This window comes from Salmo trutta, chromosome 16 (assembly GCF_901001165.1).
Source record: "Salmo trutta chromosome 16, fSalTru1.1, whole genome shotgun sequence".
NCBI lineage: Eukaryota > Metazoa > Chordata > Actinopteri > Salmoniformes > Salmonidae > Salmo > Salmo trutta.
This window is the reverse complement of record NC_042972.1, coordinates 13,722,870-13,738,121: the sequence shown is the minus strand read 5'-3', so window position 1 is coordinate 13,738,121 and position 15,252 is coordinate 13,722,870. Positions and strand designations below refer to the sequence as shown.

Sequence of the window (15,252 nt, the reverse complement as noted above, 5' to 3'; positions counted from 1 at the left end):
AAATGATACAGTACTGCTGGCTGGTGAAGTAGGCTAGCTAGCAGTGGCTGCGTTGTTGACTTTGTTTGAAAGTGTAGCTGGCTAGGTAACCTCGATAGTTTCAGTGCTACACCTTATCATGATACAAAGGCAACTATGTAGCTAGCTAACACTAGCTAACCTGGCTAGCTAACCTCGATAATTACTCTAAACTACACAATTATTTTAGATACAAAGACAGCAAAGACAACTATGTAGCTAGCTAACACTACACTAATCAATTCGTTCCGTTGTAATGTATTAGTTTCTACAGTGCTGCTAGTCGGTAGAAGTTGGCTAGCTAGCAGTGTTGACTAAGTAGGAGAACGGTGGCGCGGCGGACGAAAATAGCTGGCTAGCTAACCTCGATAATTACTCTAAACTACACAATTATCTTTGATACAAAGACAGCTATGTAGCTAGCTAAAAAAAATGCTCAGATCAAACAAATCAAACCGTTGTAATGTAATGAGATGTAATATTACCTGCGGAGCGAAGTGCAACACGACTACTCGCTCCAAACCCGGAAATGGCGGGCCGTGCGCAGTAATTTAACAATTGTATTTGTATTTACAGATGGCATACAAGTCTGTTATTAAGGCACATGAAAGCTCACATTCTGCCCCCCAAAAAATGTATGTTCAAATGGCTCTCCTGTGAAGTAGTGGCCCGCGACATATGCCTAGTTTCCTGAAACTAGTCATATATTCGCAACCAAGCCTCCTTCACTCATGGTGCCAAACATACCTCGTAAAACTGACTATCCTACTGATCCTTGACTTTGGCGATGTCATTTACAAAATAGCCTCCAACACTCTACTCAGCAAATTGGATGTAGTCTATCACAGTGCCATCCGTTTTGTCACCAAAGCCCCATATACTACCCACCACTGCGACCTGTATGCGCTCGTTGGCTGGTCCTCGCTTCATATTCGTTACCAAACCCACTGGCTCCAGGTCATCTATAAGTCTATGCTAGGTAAAGCCCCACGTTATCTCAGCTCACTGGTCACCATAGCAGCACCCACCCGTAGCAAGCGCTCCAGCAGGTGTATTTTACTGGTCATCCCCAAAGCCAAGTCCTCTTTGGCCGCCTTTCCTTCCAGTTCTCTGCTGCCAATGACTAGAATGAATTGCAAAAATAACTGAAGCTGGAGTCTTATATCTCCCTCACTAACTTTAAGCATCACCTGTACACAGCCCATCTGTAAATAGCCCACCCAACTACCTCATCCCCATATTGTTATTTTTTTTGTTGCTTCTTTGCACCCCAGTATCTCTACTTGCACATTCATCTTCTCCACATCTATAACTCCAGTGTTTAATTGCTAAATTATAATTATTTCGCCACTATGGCCATTTATTGCCTTACATCCCTAATCTTACTACATTTGCACACACTGTATATAGATTTTTCTATTGTGTTATTGACTGTACGTTTGTTTATCCCATGTGTAAGTCTGCTTAATCTTGGCCAGGTCGCAGTTGTAAATGAGAACTTGTTCTCAACTGGCCTACCTGGTTAAATAAAGGTGAAATAAAAAAAATACATATATTTTCATATTTTTCTGTGGTTTAGTAACTTCTTGTTCTTCGAACTCCGGCTGGACTGAAGACAATGTAGAGTTAGAAAAATGTTAAAGTATGCGGTGTTCAGGCCTCCCGGGTGGCACAGTGGTCTAAGGCACTGCATCGCAGTACTAGCTGTGCCACCAGAGAGGGGCGGCACACATGGGGCGGCACACAATTGGCCCAGCGTTGTTCGGGTTAGGGAGGGTTTGGCCGGCAGGGATATCCTTGTCTCATCGCGCACTAGCGACTCCTGTGGCAGGCCGGGCGCAGTGCACTCTGACCAGGTCGCCAGGTGTATGGTGTTTCCTCCGACACATTGGTGCGGCTGGCTCACAGGGTTGGATGTGCATTGTGTCAAGAAGCAGTGGGTTGGTTGGGTTGTGTTTCGGAGGAAGCATGGCTCTCAACCTTCGCCTCTCCCGAGTCCATACGGGAGTTGCAGTGATGAGACGAGACTGTAACTACTACCAATTGGATACCACGAAATTGGGGAGAAAAAAGGGGTAAAAAAAAAAAAAAAGTATGTGGTGTCCTTCAACCGCAAGGGGGAATTGAAATGCATGACATCCAGCGCAATGTATCAGAGTGCTTATGGGTAATATAACGTATCAGGCTTAAAAGTGTATTCGTCCAGAGATCTGTATATAATGACGAGATGCTCATGTCTCCGCCCTAACAATGGGGTTGTTGTCCCAAAGGCGGGAAGGCAGGCGACAAGCTTAGGTCCAAAAAAACTCCAATAGAACTGCATTGGGATTATTTTTGATAGATTTTTGGTATAGTGAAACCTCTCGCTTCGCCTCTTGCTCTATGATCCATCTCTGTCTTGAGAAAAACTGCCGCAATGGATTATTGTCATTGTAGTTACTACATTTCTGAGCTGAACTAGGTTGAATATTTGCTTAATGAAAACTACAACTCCCTCCAGCCCAGCATCCCACATCAAATAAAATAAAATATAATTGTATTTATCACATGCGCCGAATACAACTGGTGTGGACTTTACAGTGAAATGCTTGCTTACAAACCTTTCCCAATGATGCAGAGTTAAAATAGTAACTAACACGAGGAATAAAATAAAATACACAAGAATGGAACTATATACAGGTAGTACCAGTATCAGATCAATGTGGAGCTATATACAGGAAGTACCAGTACCAGACCAATGTGGAGCTATATACAGGAAGTACCAGTACCAGATCAATGTGCAGAGGTACTAGGTACTTGAGGTAGATATGTACATGAAGGCAGGGTAAAGTGACTAGGCATCCGGATAGATAATAATAAGAGTAAAATATAGAACAGTACCAGCAGCAAACGATGGGTGTAAGTATGTGTGTGCGTGTCTGTGTGTGTGTATGTACAGTATGTTTATGTTGTGTCGGTATGTGTGTGTGCATATGTAGTGTTTGAATGTGTGAGAGATTTCTGTGGAAGTGACAGTGGAGTGTAAGTGTGTGTATAAAGTCTAGTGAGTGTGCATAGGGTATAGAGCATAGAGTCAGTGCAGATAGTTTGGTTATTTAGCATTTGTTTCAGAGCCTGTTGGTCCGAGAGCCGATGCTCCGGTACCGTTTGCCGGATGGTAGCAGGGTGAACAGTCTATGGCTGGAGCTTGGGTGGCTGCTTGGAGTCTTTGGCAATTTTTCGGGCCTTCCTCTGACACCACCTGATATAGAGGTCCTGAATGGCAGGAAGCTCAGCCCCAGTGATGTACTGGGCTGTCCGCCAACCGTGTTGAGGGTCAGCGTGGAGGAGGTCTTGTTGCCTACCCTCACCTCCTGGGGCCGACCCATCAGGAAGTCCAGGATCCAGTTGCTGAGGGACGGGTTCAGTCCCAGGGTCCCTAGGTTGGTGATGAGCTTGGAGGGGACTGGTGTTGAACACTGAGCTGTAGTCTATGAACAGCATTCTCACATAGTTATTTCTCTTCCTCAGGTGGAAGAGAGCAGTGTGAAGTGCAATTGATATTGCGTCATCTGTGGATCTGTTGGTTTGGTATGCGAATTGGAGTGGGTCGAGGAAGATGGTGTTGATGTGTGTCATGACCAGCCTTTCAAAGCACTTCATCATTACAGATGTGAGTGCTACAGGGCGATAGTCATTTAGGCAGGGTACTTTGGAGCTCTTGGGAACAGGGACAATGGTGGTTAGCTTGAAACATGTTGGGATTACAGACTGGGACAATGAGAGATTTAAAATGTCTGTGAAGACACCTGCCAGCTGGTCTGCACATGCTTTGAGAACGCGCCCTGGTATTCCGTCTGTTAACTGGTTTAAATGTTTGGGGACGGAGAGCGAGATCACACAGTCATACAACGAGTTTCGTAATCCATGGATTTGGTTGGAATATGTTCTTATAGTCACTGTGGGGACGACATTGTCTATCCACTTATTGATGAAGCCTGTGCTGTTGTGGTAAACTCCTCAATGTTATCGGATGAATCCCGGAACATATCCCAGTCTTGTACAAGTAAAACAGTCTTGTAGCCTTGTTTCTACTTCGTCTTACCACTTCCGTATTGAGTGGATCACTGGTACTTCCTGTTTGAGCTTTTGTTTGTAAACAGGAAGCAGGAGAATGAAGTTATGGTCAGATTTGCCGAAGAGAGGACGAGGGAACGCCTTATATATGTTTCTGTGGGTATAATATAAATTGCATTTACATAAGTATTCAGGCCCTTTACTCAGTACTTTGTTCAATCACCTTTGGCAGCGATTACAGCCTCGTCTTCTTGGGTATGATGCTACAAGCTTGGCACACCTGTATTTGGGGAATTTCTCCCATTCTTCTCTGCAGATCCTCTCAAGCTCTGTCAGGTTGGATGGTGAGCGTTGCTGCACAGCTATTTTCAGGTCTCTCCAGAGATGTTAGATTGGGTTCAGGTCCGGGCTCTGGCTGGGCCACTCAAAGACATTCTGAGACTTGTCCCGAAGCCACTCCTGTGTTGTCTTGGCTATGTGCTCTGGAGCAGGTTTTCATCAAGGACCTCTCTGTACTTTTCTTTGTTCATCTTTGCCTCAATCCTAGTCTCCCAGTCCCTGCCACTGAAAAACATCCCCACAGCATGATGCTGCCACCAGCATGCTCACCTTAGGGATGGTGCCAAGTTTCCTCCAGACGTGACACTTGGCATTCAGGCCAAAGAGTTCAATCTTGGTTTCATCAGACCAGAGAATCTTGTTTCTCATGGTCTGAGAGTCATTAGGTGCCTTTTGGCAAACTCCAAGCGGGCTGTCATGCTCCTTTTACTGATGAGTGGCTTCTGTCTGGCCACTCTACCATAAAGGCATGATTAGTGGAGTGCTGAAGAGATGGTTGTCCTTCTGGAAGGTTCTCCCATCTCCACAGAGGAACTCTAGAGCTCTATCAGAGTGACCATCAGGTTCTTGGTCACCTCCCTGACCAAGGCCCTTCTCACCCGATTGCTCAGTTTGGCTGGGCGGCCAGCTCTAGGAAGAGTCTTGGTGGTTCAAACTTCTTACATTTAAGAATGATGGAGGCCACTGTGTTCTTGGGGACCTTCAATTCTGCAGACATTTTTTCGTACCCTTCCCCAGATCTGTGCCTCAATACAATCCTGTCTCGGAGCTCTACGGACAATTCCTTCAACCTCATGACTTTGCTATGACACGCACTGTAAATTGTGGGACCTTAAATAGACAGGCGTGTGCCTTTCCAAATCATGTCCAATCAATTGAATTTACCACAGATGGACTCTAATCAAATTGTAGAAACATCTCAAGGATGATCAATGCAAACAGGATGCACCTGAGCTCATTTTCGAGTCTCATAGCAAAGGGTCTGAATACTTATGTTAATAATGTATTCATATTTTTTTATTTTCAAGAAATTTGCTAAAATTTCTAAAAACCTGTTTTCGCTTTGTCATTATGGGGTTTTGTGTGTAGATTGCTGAGGACATTTTAGAATCTCTAATATAAAATATATTTTGATCTGTTTAACACTTTACTACATGATTCCATATGTGTTATTTCATAGTTTTGATGTCTTTACTATTTTTCTACAATGTAGAAAATAGTAAAAATAAAGAAAAACCCTGGATTGAGTAGGTGTGTCCAAATATTTGACTGGTACTGTATATCAGGCGAGAAAAAGTTTGAGATTTCCTTCACACTTGAAGCAGCACACCAGTTGTTATTTCTGAAAAACACACATCGCCTCCTTTCGTTTTCCCTGAAGCCGCAATCTGATCCTGCCTCCGCATGGAGAATCCAACGAGTACTACATGCATAGCGTCATCCTCCAGCCGCGTTTTAGTAAGACATAATGTTGCAGATATTCAAGTCTCTATGATACGAAACTCGAACGAAGCTCATCCATCATATTCTCGAGTAACTGGACATTTGCCAGTAGAACGGAGGGGAGCACCGTTCGGTTTATTCTTCGCCTTAATTTCACCACCGCTCCACCTCATCTCCCGCGTTTACACCTGCATCGTTTTGGTAGTCCATTGATCAAAGGAATAGGGTCTGGTATGAACAGTGGAACAGTCAGAGTTTAATTCAAACTCAAGGTTAGTAAATGACGATCTGATGTCCAGAAGTGCTTGGCGGTCATATGTGATAATAGATGTGGTGTTTAATCATGGATGCCAAGTGAAGCCAGGCTTTCCCCCAAAAATGACCAAGAATAAAACAAATTTATCTTTCGTGTCTGTTTCCATAACTTTCTATCAATTCGCAAGAGGCTGAATGTATCTCATTGGAGAAAGCATCCGATACAGCACCCCTCTGTATGTGTAGGCCATCTATCTGATTCTATCTGGTCATAAAGAGTATGACATATTTTTTTCTTTACAGGGTAGATCAGCTTTAGTATTGCAGATAGATTGTGGCTTTTGTCAATGTAATTGTCTGCATCATTTCCAATCCCCCATATATTTAATTTGTAAATATATATATTATTTTAAATATATATATTTTTATATATATTCCTTCTTTATTATTTTCCCCTAACCCTACCACCCCTCCCCTAATTTCAGTAAACTATTGGACAAAAATAAATATGATTCCACTTCCAGTTTATACATACTACATACATTTCACGGACAGTATATTAGTTATCTTTTGTTTGTTTTTAGTCCCATCCATCTCCGAAGCCCATCCTGCTTGATTTCTACTTTGCCATATATTTTTAACTGTGCTGTTTCATAAAAGTTCCGAACCCATGTACATTTTACGGACAGAGCATATTTTACATGAGTTATTTTGTTGTTTTTAATCCCACCCTTCAGCTCCACTCAACCCCTTCCATCTATCCCCCAACACCATTCATTTGCCATATATTTTTGAACTGTGCTGTGATGTTTTACAAAAGTTCTGAACCTTTCTATTCTCATAGTTTCTACAGTATCATTTTTCTATAAGTATTATTATATTATTGATCAACTGACTATGACTTTTCAAATCACCCACTAGTGCTATCTGCAGAGTTAGCTCCAGGTAAATGTTGCTCTTCTTCAAACATTCCTGGACCTGCGACCAAAGACAAGCAACATATGGGCAGTACCAAAACAAATTATCTAATGATTCTGTCTCTTCGCAGCAAAATCTATAGAGCTGGGATGGTTGTATCCCCATGACATTCTATTGGTTGCGAGAATTTAGTATAATAATTTAAATTGAACAATTCTAAGTTTTGAATCCAGCATTGTTTTGCGTATAAGTTCATAAACCATGTGCCATGGAATCGGTTCATTGAAAATCTCTTCCCAACTATTTTGCAATCTATATGGCACAGCTGTACAAAAAAATCTCCTTAAATGAAACTGGTATACCTTTTTTTTTTACACTTTTTTTTTTTACACTTTTCTTTAACCAATTTTGATCTTTAATGCAGGGCCAACAGACAAGTTCCTTACTTTTCCCCCCTTCCACTTGCCTTTCCATTTTTGCAGTAATGCTGCAATTAGTTGTTTGTCATTTTGGGTAGAGCAGACATTTCCATATATTTTTGTTAGCTGCATGTGTGACATAACTCCACCAGTCCTATTTACGATATAATTTACGAAGATTATACATTTTAATATATATATATATAATTAATATATATATATATATATATATATATATATATCATATTTTTTTATCAATTAGTATAATTGAGTATTATTTTCTCAGTCTTTTCTGGTTGATTAAACTGAAATTGCAACCAACTTTCTATGGATTGTTTTAAAAATAGCGATATTGTGGTGATTATTTCATTTTCAAATAACCAAAAGTGAGAGGTTGTGATCTTAATTTAAGGGAAAAATGCCATTCTTGAACATGGGAAGAGACATTCTTACTAATCTGGTAGAGAACTTTTGTATGACTGATGCCTTTAGTGAGAGGTCTAATGCGTTAATATTTAATAATTTCTACTCTCCGAATTCATATTCATTATATAAATAGGTCTGTTTAATTTTGTCTGGCTTGCCGTTCCAAATAAAATGTAATATTCTTTCCTCAGATAATTTTTAAAACAGGTCACTAGATGTAGGCAAGGCCATAAGTAAATAGGTCAACTGGGATATGACTAAAGAGTTAATCAGGGTGATTTTTCCACAAATAGACAGGTATTTTCATTTCCATGGTATGTCCACATCACCGTCAGACCATTTTATTGTTAATGTAAAAGTTGTATTTTTTAGTAATCCAATTAAGTAATAAGGCCCGAGTGAGAGTGGTATATGGCCAATTTACCATGGCTAAGAGCTGTTCGAATGCACCTGGATACAGCCCTTAGCCGTGGTATTTTAGCCATATACCACAACCCCTTGAGGTGCCTTATTGCTATTATAAACTGGTTACCAATGTAATTAGAGCAGTCAAATTAAATGTTTTGTCATACCCGTGGTATACGGTCTGATATACCATGGCTGTCAGCCAATCAGCATTCAGGGCTTGAATCACCCAGTTTTATAATACATAATATAGTACACTTGTAATCCAGAGAGATTCGAAAAAGTATCTAGATCCTCTGTAAGACTGTGGAGGGATCCAAATTGTGGATTTATAAAAAAAAAACATGAATCATCAGCCTACAGGGACACCTTTGTTTTTAAGCCATGGATTCTGAGTCCCTTAATATTATTGTTGGATCTGTTTTTAGTAGCTAACATTTCAATGTCCATAATAAATACAGTTGAAGTTGGAAGTTTACATACACCTTAGCCAAATTCATTTAAACACAGTTTTTCACAATTCCTGACATTTAATCCTGGTAAAAATTCCCTGTTTTAGGTCTGTTAGGATCACCACTTTATTTTAAGAATGTGAAATGTCAGAATAATAGTAGAGAATGATTTATTTCAGCTTTTATTTCTTTCATCACATTCCCAGTAGGTCAGAAGTTTACATACACTGAATTAGTATTTGGTAGCATTGCCTTTAAATTGTTTCACTTCTTATGGCTTGGGGGCAGTATTTCGACATCTGGATGAGAAGCGTTCCCAAAGTAAACTGCCTGTTACTCAGGCCCAGAAGCTAAGATATGCATATTGGTAGATTTGGATAGAAAACACTATAAAGTTTCCAAAACTGTTAAAATAATGTCTGTGAGTATAACAGAACTGATATGGCAGGTGAAAACCTGAGGACAATCCATCCAGGAAGTGGGATTTCTGTGGGAAGTTTTCAATTGAATGCCTATAGAGTATCTAATGGGTTAGGACCCAGATTGCAGTTCCTATGGCTTCCACTAAATGTCAACAGTCTTTAGACATTGTTTCAGGCTTGTTTTCTGAAAAATGAAGAAGAATGAGACCTTTCTGTCAGTGGACTGTAGTATCATGCAGTGCTGGGTTGCGCACGTAACCGAGTGCACGCCCTTCGTTGTTTTTCCTTTCTATTGAATACGCTATTGTCCGGTTGAAATATTATCGATTATTTAGACATCTGACAACCTGAGGATTAATTATAAACATCGTTTGACATGTTTCAACGAACTTTACTGGTACTATTAGGATGTATTTGTCTGCATGTTTTGACCGCCTTTGAGCCAGTGGATTACTGAACAAATCGCGCCAACAAAACAGAGTTTTTGGGATATAAAGAGGGACTTTATCGAACAAAACAAACATTTATTGTGTAGCCGGGACTCTTGTGACTGCAACCAGATGAAGATCTTCAAAGGTAAGTGATACATTTTATCGCTATTTCTGACTTTCGTGACTCCTCTACTTGGAAAATGTTTGTGTGCTTTTTTAAGCGGGGCGCTGTCCTCAGATAATCGCATGGTATGCTTTTGCCGTAAAGCCTTTTTGAAATCTGACAAAGCGGCTGGATTATCAAGAAGTTTATCTTTAAACCGATGTATAACACTTGTATTTATTTGAATGTTTATTATGGCTATTTCTGTATTTTGAATTTGGCACTCTGCAATTTCACCGGGTGTTGTCGAGGTGGGTCGCTAGCGGAACGCCTGCGCCAAAAAGGTTAACTTGGGTCAAACATTTTGGGTAGCCTTCCACAAGCTTTCCACAATCAGTTGGGTCAATTTTGGCCCATTCCTCCTGACAGCTGGTGTAACGGAGTCAGGTTTGTAGGCCTCCTTGCTCACACACGCTTTTTCAATTCTGCCCACAAATTTTCTATAGGATCGAGGTCAGGGCTTTGTGATGGCCACTCCAATACCTTGACTTTGTTGTCCTTAAGCCATTTTGCCACAACTTTGGAAGTATGCATGGGGTCATTGTCCATTTGGAAGACCCGTTTGCGACCAAGCTTTAATTTCCGGACTGATGTCTTGAGATGTTGCTTCAATATATCCACATAACTTCCTTCCTCATGATGCCATCTATTTTGTGAAGTGCACCAGTCCCTCCTGCAGCAAAGCACCCCCACAACATGATGTTGCCACCCCCGTGCTTCACGGTTGGGATGGTGTTCTTCGGCTTGCAAGCATCCCCCTTTTTCTTCCAAACATAACGATGGTCATTATGGCCAAACAGTTCTATTTTTGTTTCATCAGACCAGAGGTTATTTCTCAAAAAGTACGATCTTTGTCCCCATGTGCAGTTGCAAACCGTAGTCTAGCTTTTTTATGGCGGATTTGGAGCAGTGGCTTCTTCCTTGCTGAGTGGCCTTTCAGGTTATGTCGATATAGGGCTCGTTTTACTGTGGATATAGATACTTTTGTACCTGTTTCCTCCAGCATCTTCACAAGGTCCTTTGCTGTTCTGGGATTGATTTGCACTTTTCGCATCAAAGTACGTTCATCTCTAGGAGACAGAACGCGTCTCCTTCCTGAGCGGTATGGCGGCTGCGTGGTTCCATGGTGTTTATACTTGCGTACTATTGTTTGTACAGATGAACGTGGTACCTTCAGGCATTTCGAAATTGCTCCCAAGGATGAACCAGACTTGTGGATGTCTACAATTTTTTTTCTGGGGTCTTGGCTGATTGTTTTTGATTTTCCCATGAGGTCATGCAAAGAGGCACTGAGTTTGAAGGTAGGCCTTGAAATACATACACAGGTACACCTCCAATTGATTCAAATGATGTCAATTAGCCTATCAGAAACTTCGAAAGCCATGACATAATTTTCTGGAATTTTCCAAGCTGTTTAAAGGCACAGTCAACTTAGTGTATGCAAACTTCTGACCCACTGGAATTGACCTTATGACCAAAAGTATCCTTTTGTAGTAAATTTTGACTTCACTGTGTTGGAGCTCCCGAGTGGCGCAGCGGTCTAAGGCACTGCATCTCTGTGCTAGAAGCATCACTACAGACCCTGTTTCAATTCCAGGCTGTATCATAACCGGCCGTGATTGGGAGTCGACATAGGGCGGTGCACAATTGGCCCAGTGTCGTCTGGGTTAGGGTATGGCCGGGGTAGGCTGTCATTGTAAATAAGAATTTGTTCTTAACTAACTTGCCTGGTGTTTTCATCTCCTCTAGAATCAACTGGCGAAAGGAGGCCATGGACATAGATTACATTGTCTTTGAATAATTGCCACATTCTTGACATTTGCAAATCTTGAATACCATCGTTGTGTTCCCTCCATAACGTAAATCCCACTGTCTTTATATCGGATTCTATGAAGATTCAACAATGCCAGCCAAAGGGACAAGTAGGTCCAACCTGACTGATCTCTTGTTGACATATAACTTTAAAGTTGTGTGTTCTGCATGCTCTGTAAAAGAGAACGAAATCTCGTACACCCTTAAAGCAGTCGACCACCAATGCAGCAGAGAACTTCTATTGGCTAAAGGCAAAGGTACTAACAAATGGAGGCTTGTTTCCCGCCGCCCTGAATTTCCAAACCCAAGCCAGTATGAAGTTTGTTGGTTCTTCAAGGAGGGCTCTGGGTGTACGAAGCACAGGAACCGCTGCACCTTCGCAAGGAGCCACGAGGAGGCCACAGTGTGGAACTTTGTAAAGCACCAGAGGATAGATCACAGCACGTTAATTAGACTGATAACCGAGTTGGATAGAAGTGCCGTCCAACTGCAAAACACTGCCGAAAACATCCTCACTGAGTTCTCAGGGGAATTTCAAGAGCTTTGTAAAGACTGCTTCCTCGGCACTCCATCAACAATTACAGGTAAACGGTGGAACAACACTTGCTCAGGGGATGCAGCCCATGTCTGGAGCCCAGTCTTGGTTCATTACCTGGCAGGAAGTCAGGGGAAGGAAGTCTACAATCAGATAAGGCCTCTGCCCCCAGTCTGCCCTTTCCAGTACTGCAACCATGTCATGCAAGGTATGCCCTGTTGGCACGGGCCCAGGCAGTGCCAGTTTGCCCACAGCGAGGTGGAGATGGCTGTCTGGCGAGCAGAGGCACCAGGGTGTCGCCAGGAACTCCTGCATCTCTCCCAGGAGAGGCAACGTCAGAAGCAACAGTCAGCTCAAGACGTAGTGCCCGCCCCTAACCTGCAGGTGGCGATCTACTGCAAGGCTTGCCTCGTAACCCTCTCCTCTCGGGAGAGCTTTTTCAAACACTGTGCCTCATTGGAGCATGCCCAGATGATCTTCGGGGACACGACCACAGAGTGGAAACATCGTCCCCCGCCCCACGGCCGCAAAGCAGAGTTTTGGCTGTGCGAGAGGTAAACATGTTTTTGTAAACTCAAGGAGACAACCTCCACACTCAATGCACATTCCAGACGTTTTTTGTACACACCTGAGTGACTGCAAACAGTGCAAAGCCTAAAAGTGCAATCTGTATGATAGATGCATATGTAAATAGCCCTTATTGTCTATATTATATTGTCATCAATAAGCCATTTTCTTAACAAATCATGGGATATACAGTAAATGTAATTTGTTGAAATGATCAATAAGCAGCAATAAATCTTACTGATTGTGCCTTTAGCGTCTCATTATAGTTTGTACTGCCATTTCTTCTCAGGCCTGACACCTGTGAATATGGCACCAACTGTGTGAAAGCTCACTCTGAGGAGGAGCTTGAAGAGTGGGTAATGCGAGCCAAAGAGGACAAGGAGATAAGGCGCAACATAGAGGCTCAAGGCCTCATGTCTTACAGGGATCGTCTTTTGGAGGAGTACAGACACAGCAGCAATGAAGTGCACATTGTAAGTCATCATAGTTCAGATCAGGAACAAATGTCTCCATGCAATTGAGATTCAATCCAACCTGTACTTGAGTAAACCTGCACTGCTTAATAATAATAATGTTCCTGCACAATTTCACTGAGGCAAATAATTAGATGATGCCTCACGTGTGAAATTAACAAATCAATATTAAATGTTGACAAAGTGGTGCATTTTTCCAGGAACAGAGTGATTAGTCAGCAACGCAGGTTTCCTGCATTGTGGATTGGACTGAATCTAACAATGAGTGTCAGTTATGTTTCAATGTAAAGAACAAATGGTTGATTTATTCAAGTGGGCAAGTGACATGAACTATTACATCTGTCAACATATGCCATAATAACACCGGTCAAAACTGTTTCCAATACATTTAATGACACTGTTATACCGTTTTGTTACTGCCCTCCAGCACACTGATATAACTTTTAGATATTCTACCTACTACATATTATCTACATTTGTTTACTATAAAATGCTCATTGTCCCCAAGCAACTAACAGTGTGACTTCATGTTACAGATGTCAGAGCAAGTTGATGACGTGACTGTCACTTTTGAAGAGGATGAGTGTGTGGAAACTGATGCAGAATTCCAATGGAAGTTCCAGATCAAAACAGAGGTAACAGTTGGCTAGAAGTATGACCTTCTGTTGTTTTGATGGTTATTCCTAACTGCCCATTACGTCAATATATAGGGCTCTTGAATACAGTCAATACACTGTGAGAACATTTCTCTGCTCAGTGCCTGTGAATATAATACGCTGTGCTTTTACATTTTCTTCTTTGTGTCTCTACTCCATCTAAGTTTACTGTTGGCAGTAAAAGAGTCAAGGCCAGGGCTCTTTCTCATAACTGTTTCCACTTTTTTGTCCTTCATTGCTATCTCTTTAGACTCTGAGAAACAGAGTACATTCTTTCCACTAAAGTTTCTATGTCCAACCTCTAATTTCAAGTGGAATGATTCTCATATTCGTGATTTTTATCAACTGGCTGGGTGGAAACAAACTGGGCTACTAATAATTAATTTTGTCGTACAAAACAATAAATGAATTATTTTCACCCCTCAGCTAGCCAAGTTAGCGAACTTGCAAGGATGAGGTGACTCTAGCGAAGTTAGCATTTTGCAAACATAATTCATAGTGTATTGTGTTTAAGTGTCATTGGTCACCTGTATATTTTGCCTGTGTCTTCACAGAGACTACTTGCACATGTAGCATTACTGAAACAGGAACCTGGAGCCTCTTTCTCCCTGGATGAAAACAGTCCTGAGCCCTGCACTTACTCCACGGGTGAACCGTTCTGTAACTCAGATATGACCTATGACATCACCGTGTCCTTCAAGTCCAACAACCCGGGTCTTTACCAACAGTGGTTGGTGTTTGACTTTGGCATGAGGCCAGTGCTCCTGCAGAAACTGAAGGTTAAAGTCGGACAGCAGCTATCCCCTAAGCTCGAGGAGCCACCTGAGGACGTTGGGCCCCCTTCCCAGAATCTGGAACGCTGGCATCGGGGGAACAGGGTCTTCATCCCCTGCTTGGAAAAGACAGAAGTACAGGAAGAGCTTCTGAAGGAGTACAAGCCTCCTCAGATTAGTTTGCTGTATAAACCACTTGACGACCGCAACACGCCCATGAATCACCAGAATTACAAAGAGAGGATGCACAGCTTCCTGTACACAGAGGAGCAGGCAGAAGATCAGGTGGTTTCAAGGTAATAGCATCAGTAACTTTTTCATGGTTTTATTTCCTAGCTGATCATCTTTAATAGTATTGTGTCGTTCCACAAAATGAGTGCACATTTTTATATCCCTTTGATATTTTAAATAGAAATTGTTCACTAATATTAAATCTTAAAAGCCTGTTTTATTCAATGAAGTGCCCATTATTATAGATCACATGGAGTATTCAATGAATTAGATTGTTAATATGAGTAGATATGTTAAAGTCCCAAAATGTCCTTCTGTGCACCCTCTGTGACTTCCAGGAAGATTTTAACCCACTTCACCCTAACATTTCACCTAGTTATTTTGTTGCTTTGACAAAGTCATTTATTATTATTAGATTATTATGTGTTTAAGGTCAAAGGTCAAATAGGGGATAACCT

The 15,252-nt window shown here is 41.7% G+C and overlaps 1 protein-coding gene across 1 annotated transcript in view; it reads left to right on the top strand.

The window, feature by feature from the left end:
* The window catches only part of LOC115150122 (helicase with zinc finger domain 2), a 43,278-nt gene that overhangs the window by 11,503 nt on the left and 16,523 nt on the right, over positions 1 to 15,252 (top strand). The window contains exons 2-5 of the mRNA XM_029693080.1: positions 11,497 to 12,648; positions 12,951 to 13,134; positions 13,671 to 13,769; positions 14,345 to 14,859. Of these exons, the coding sequence (XP_029548940.1) occupies positions 11,651 to 12,648; positions 12,951 to 13,134; positions 13,671 to 13,769; positions 14,345 to 14,859 (1,796 nt within the window). The 5' untranslated portion in view covers positions 11,497 to 11,650. The remainder of the gene's footprint in view (positions 1 to 11,496; positions 12,649 to 12,950; positions 13,135 to 13,670; positions 13,770 to 14,344; positions 14,860 to 15,252) is intronic.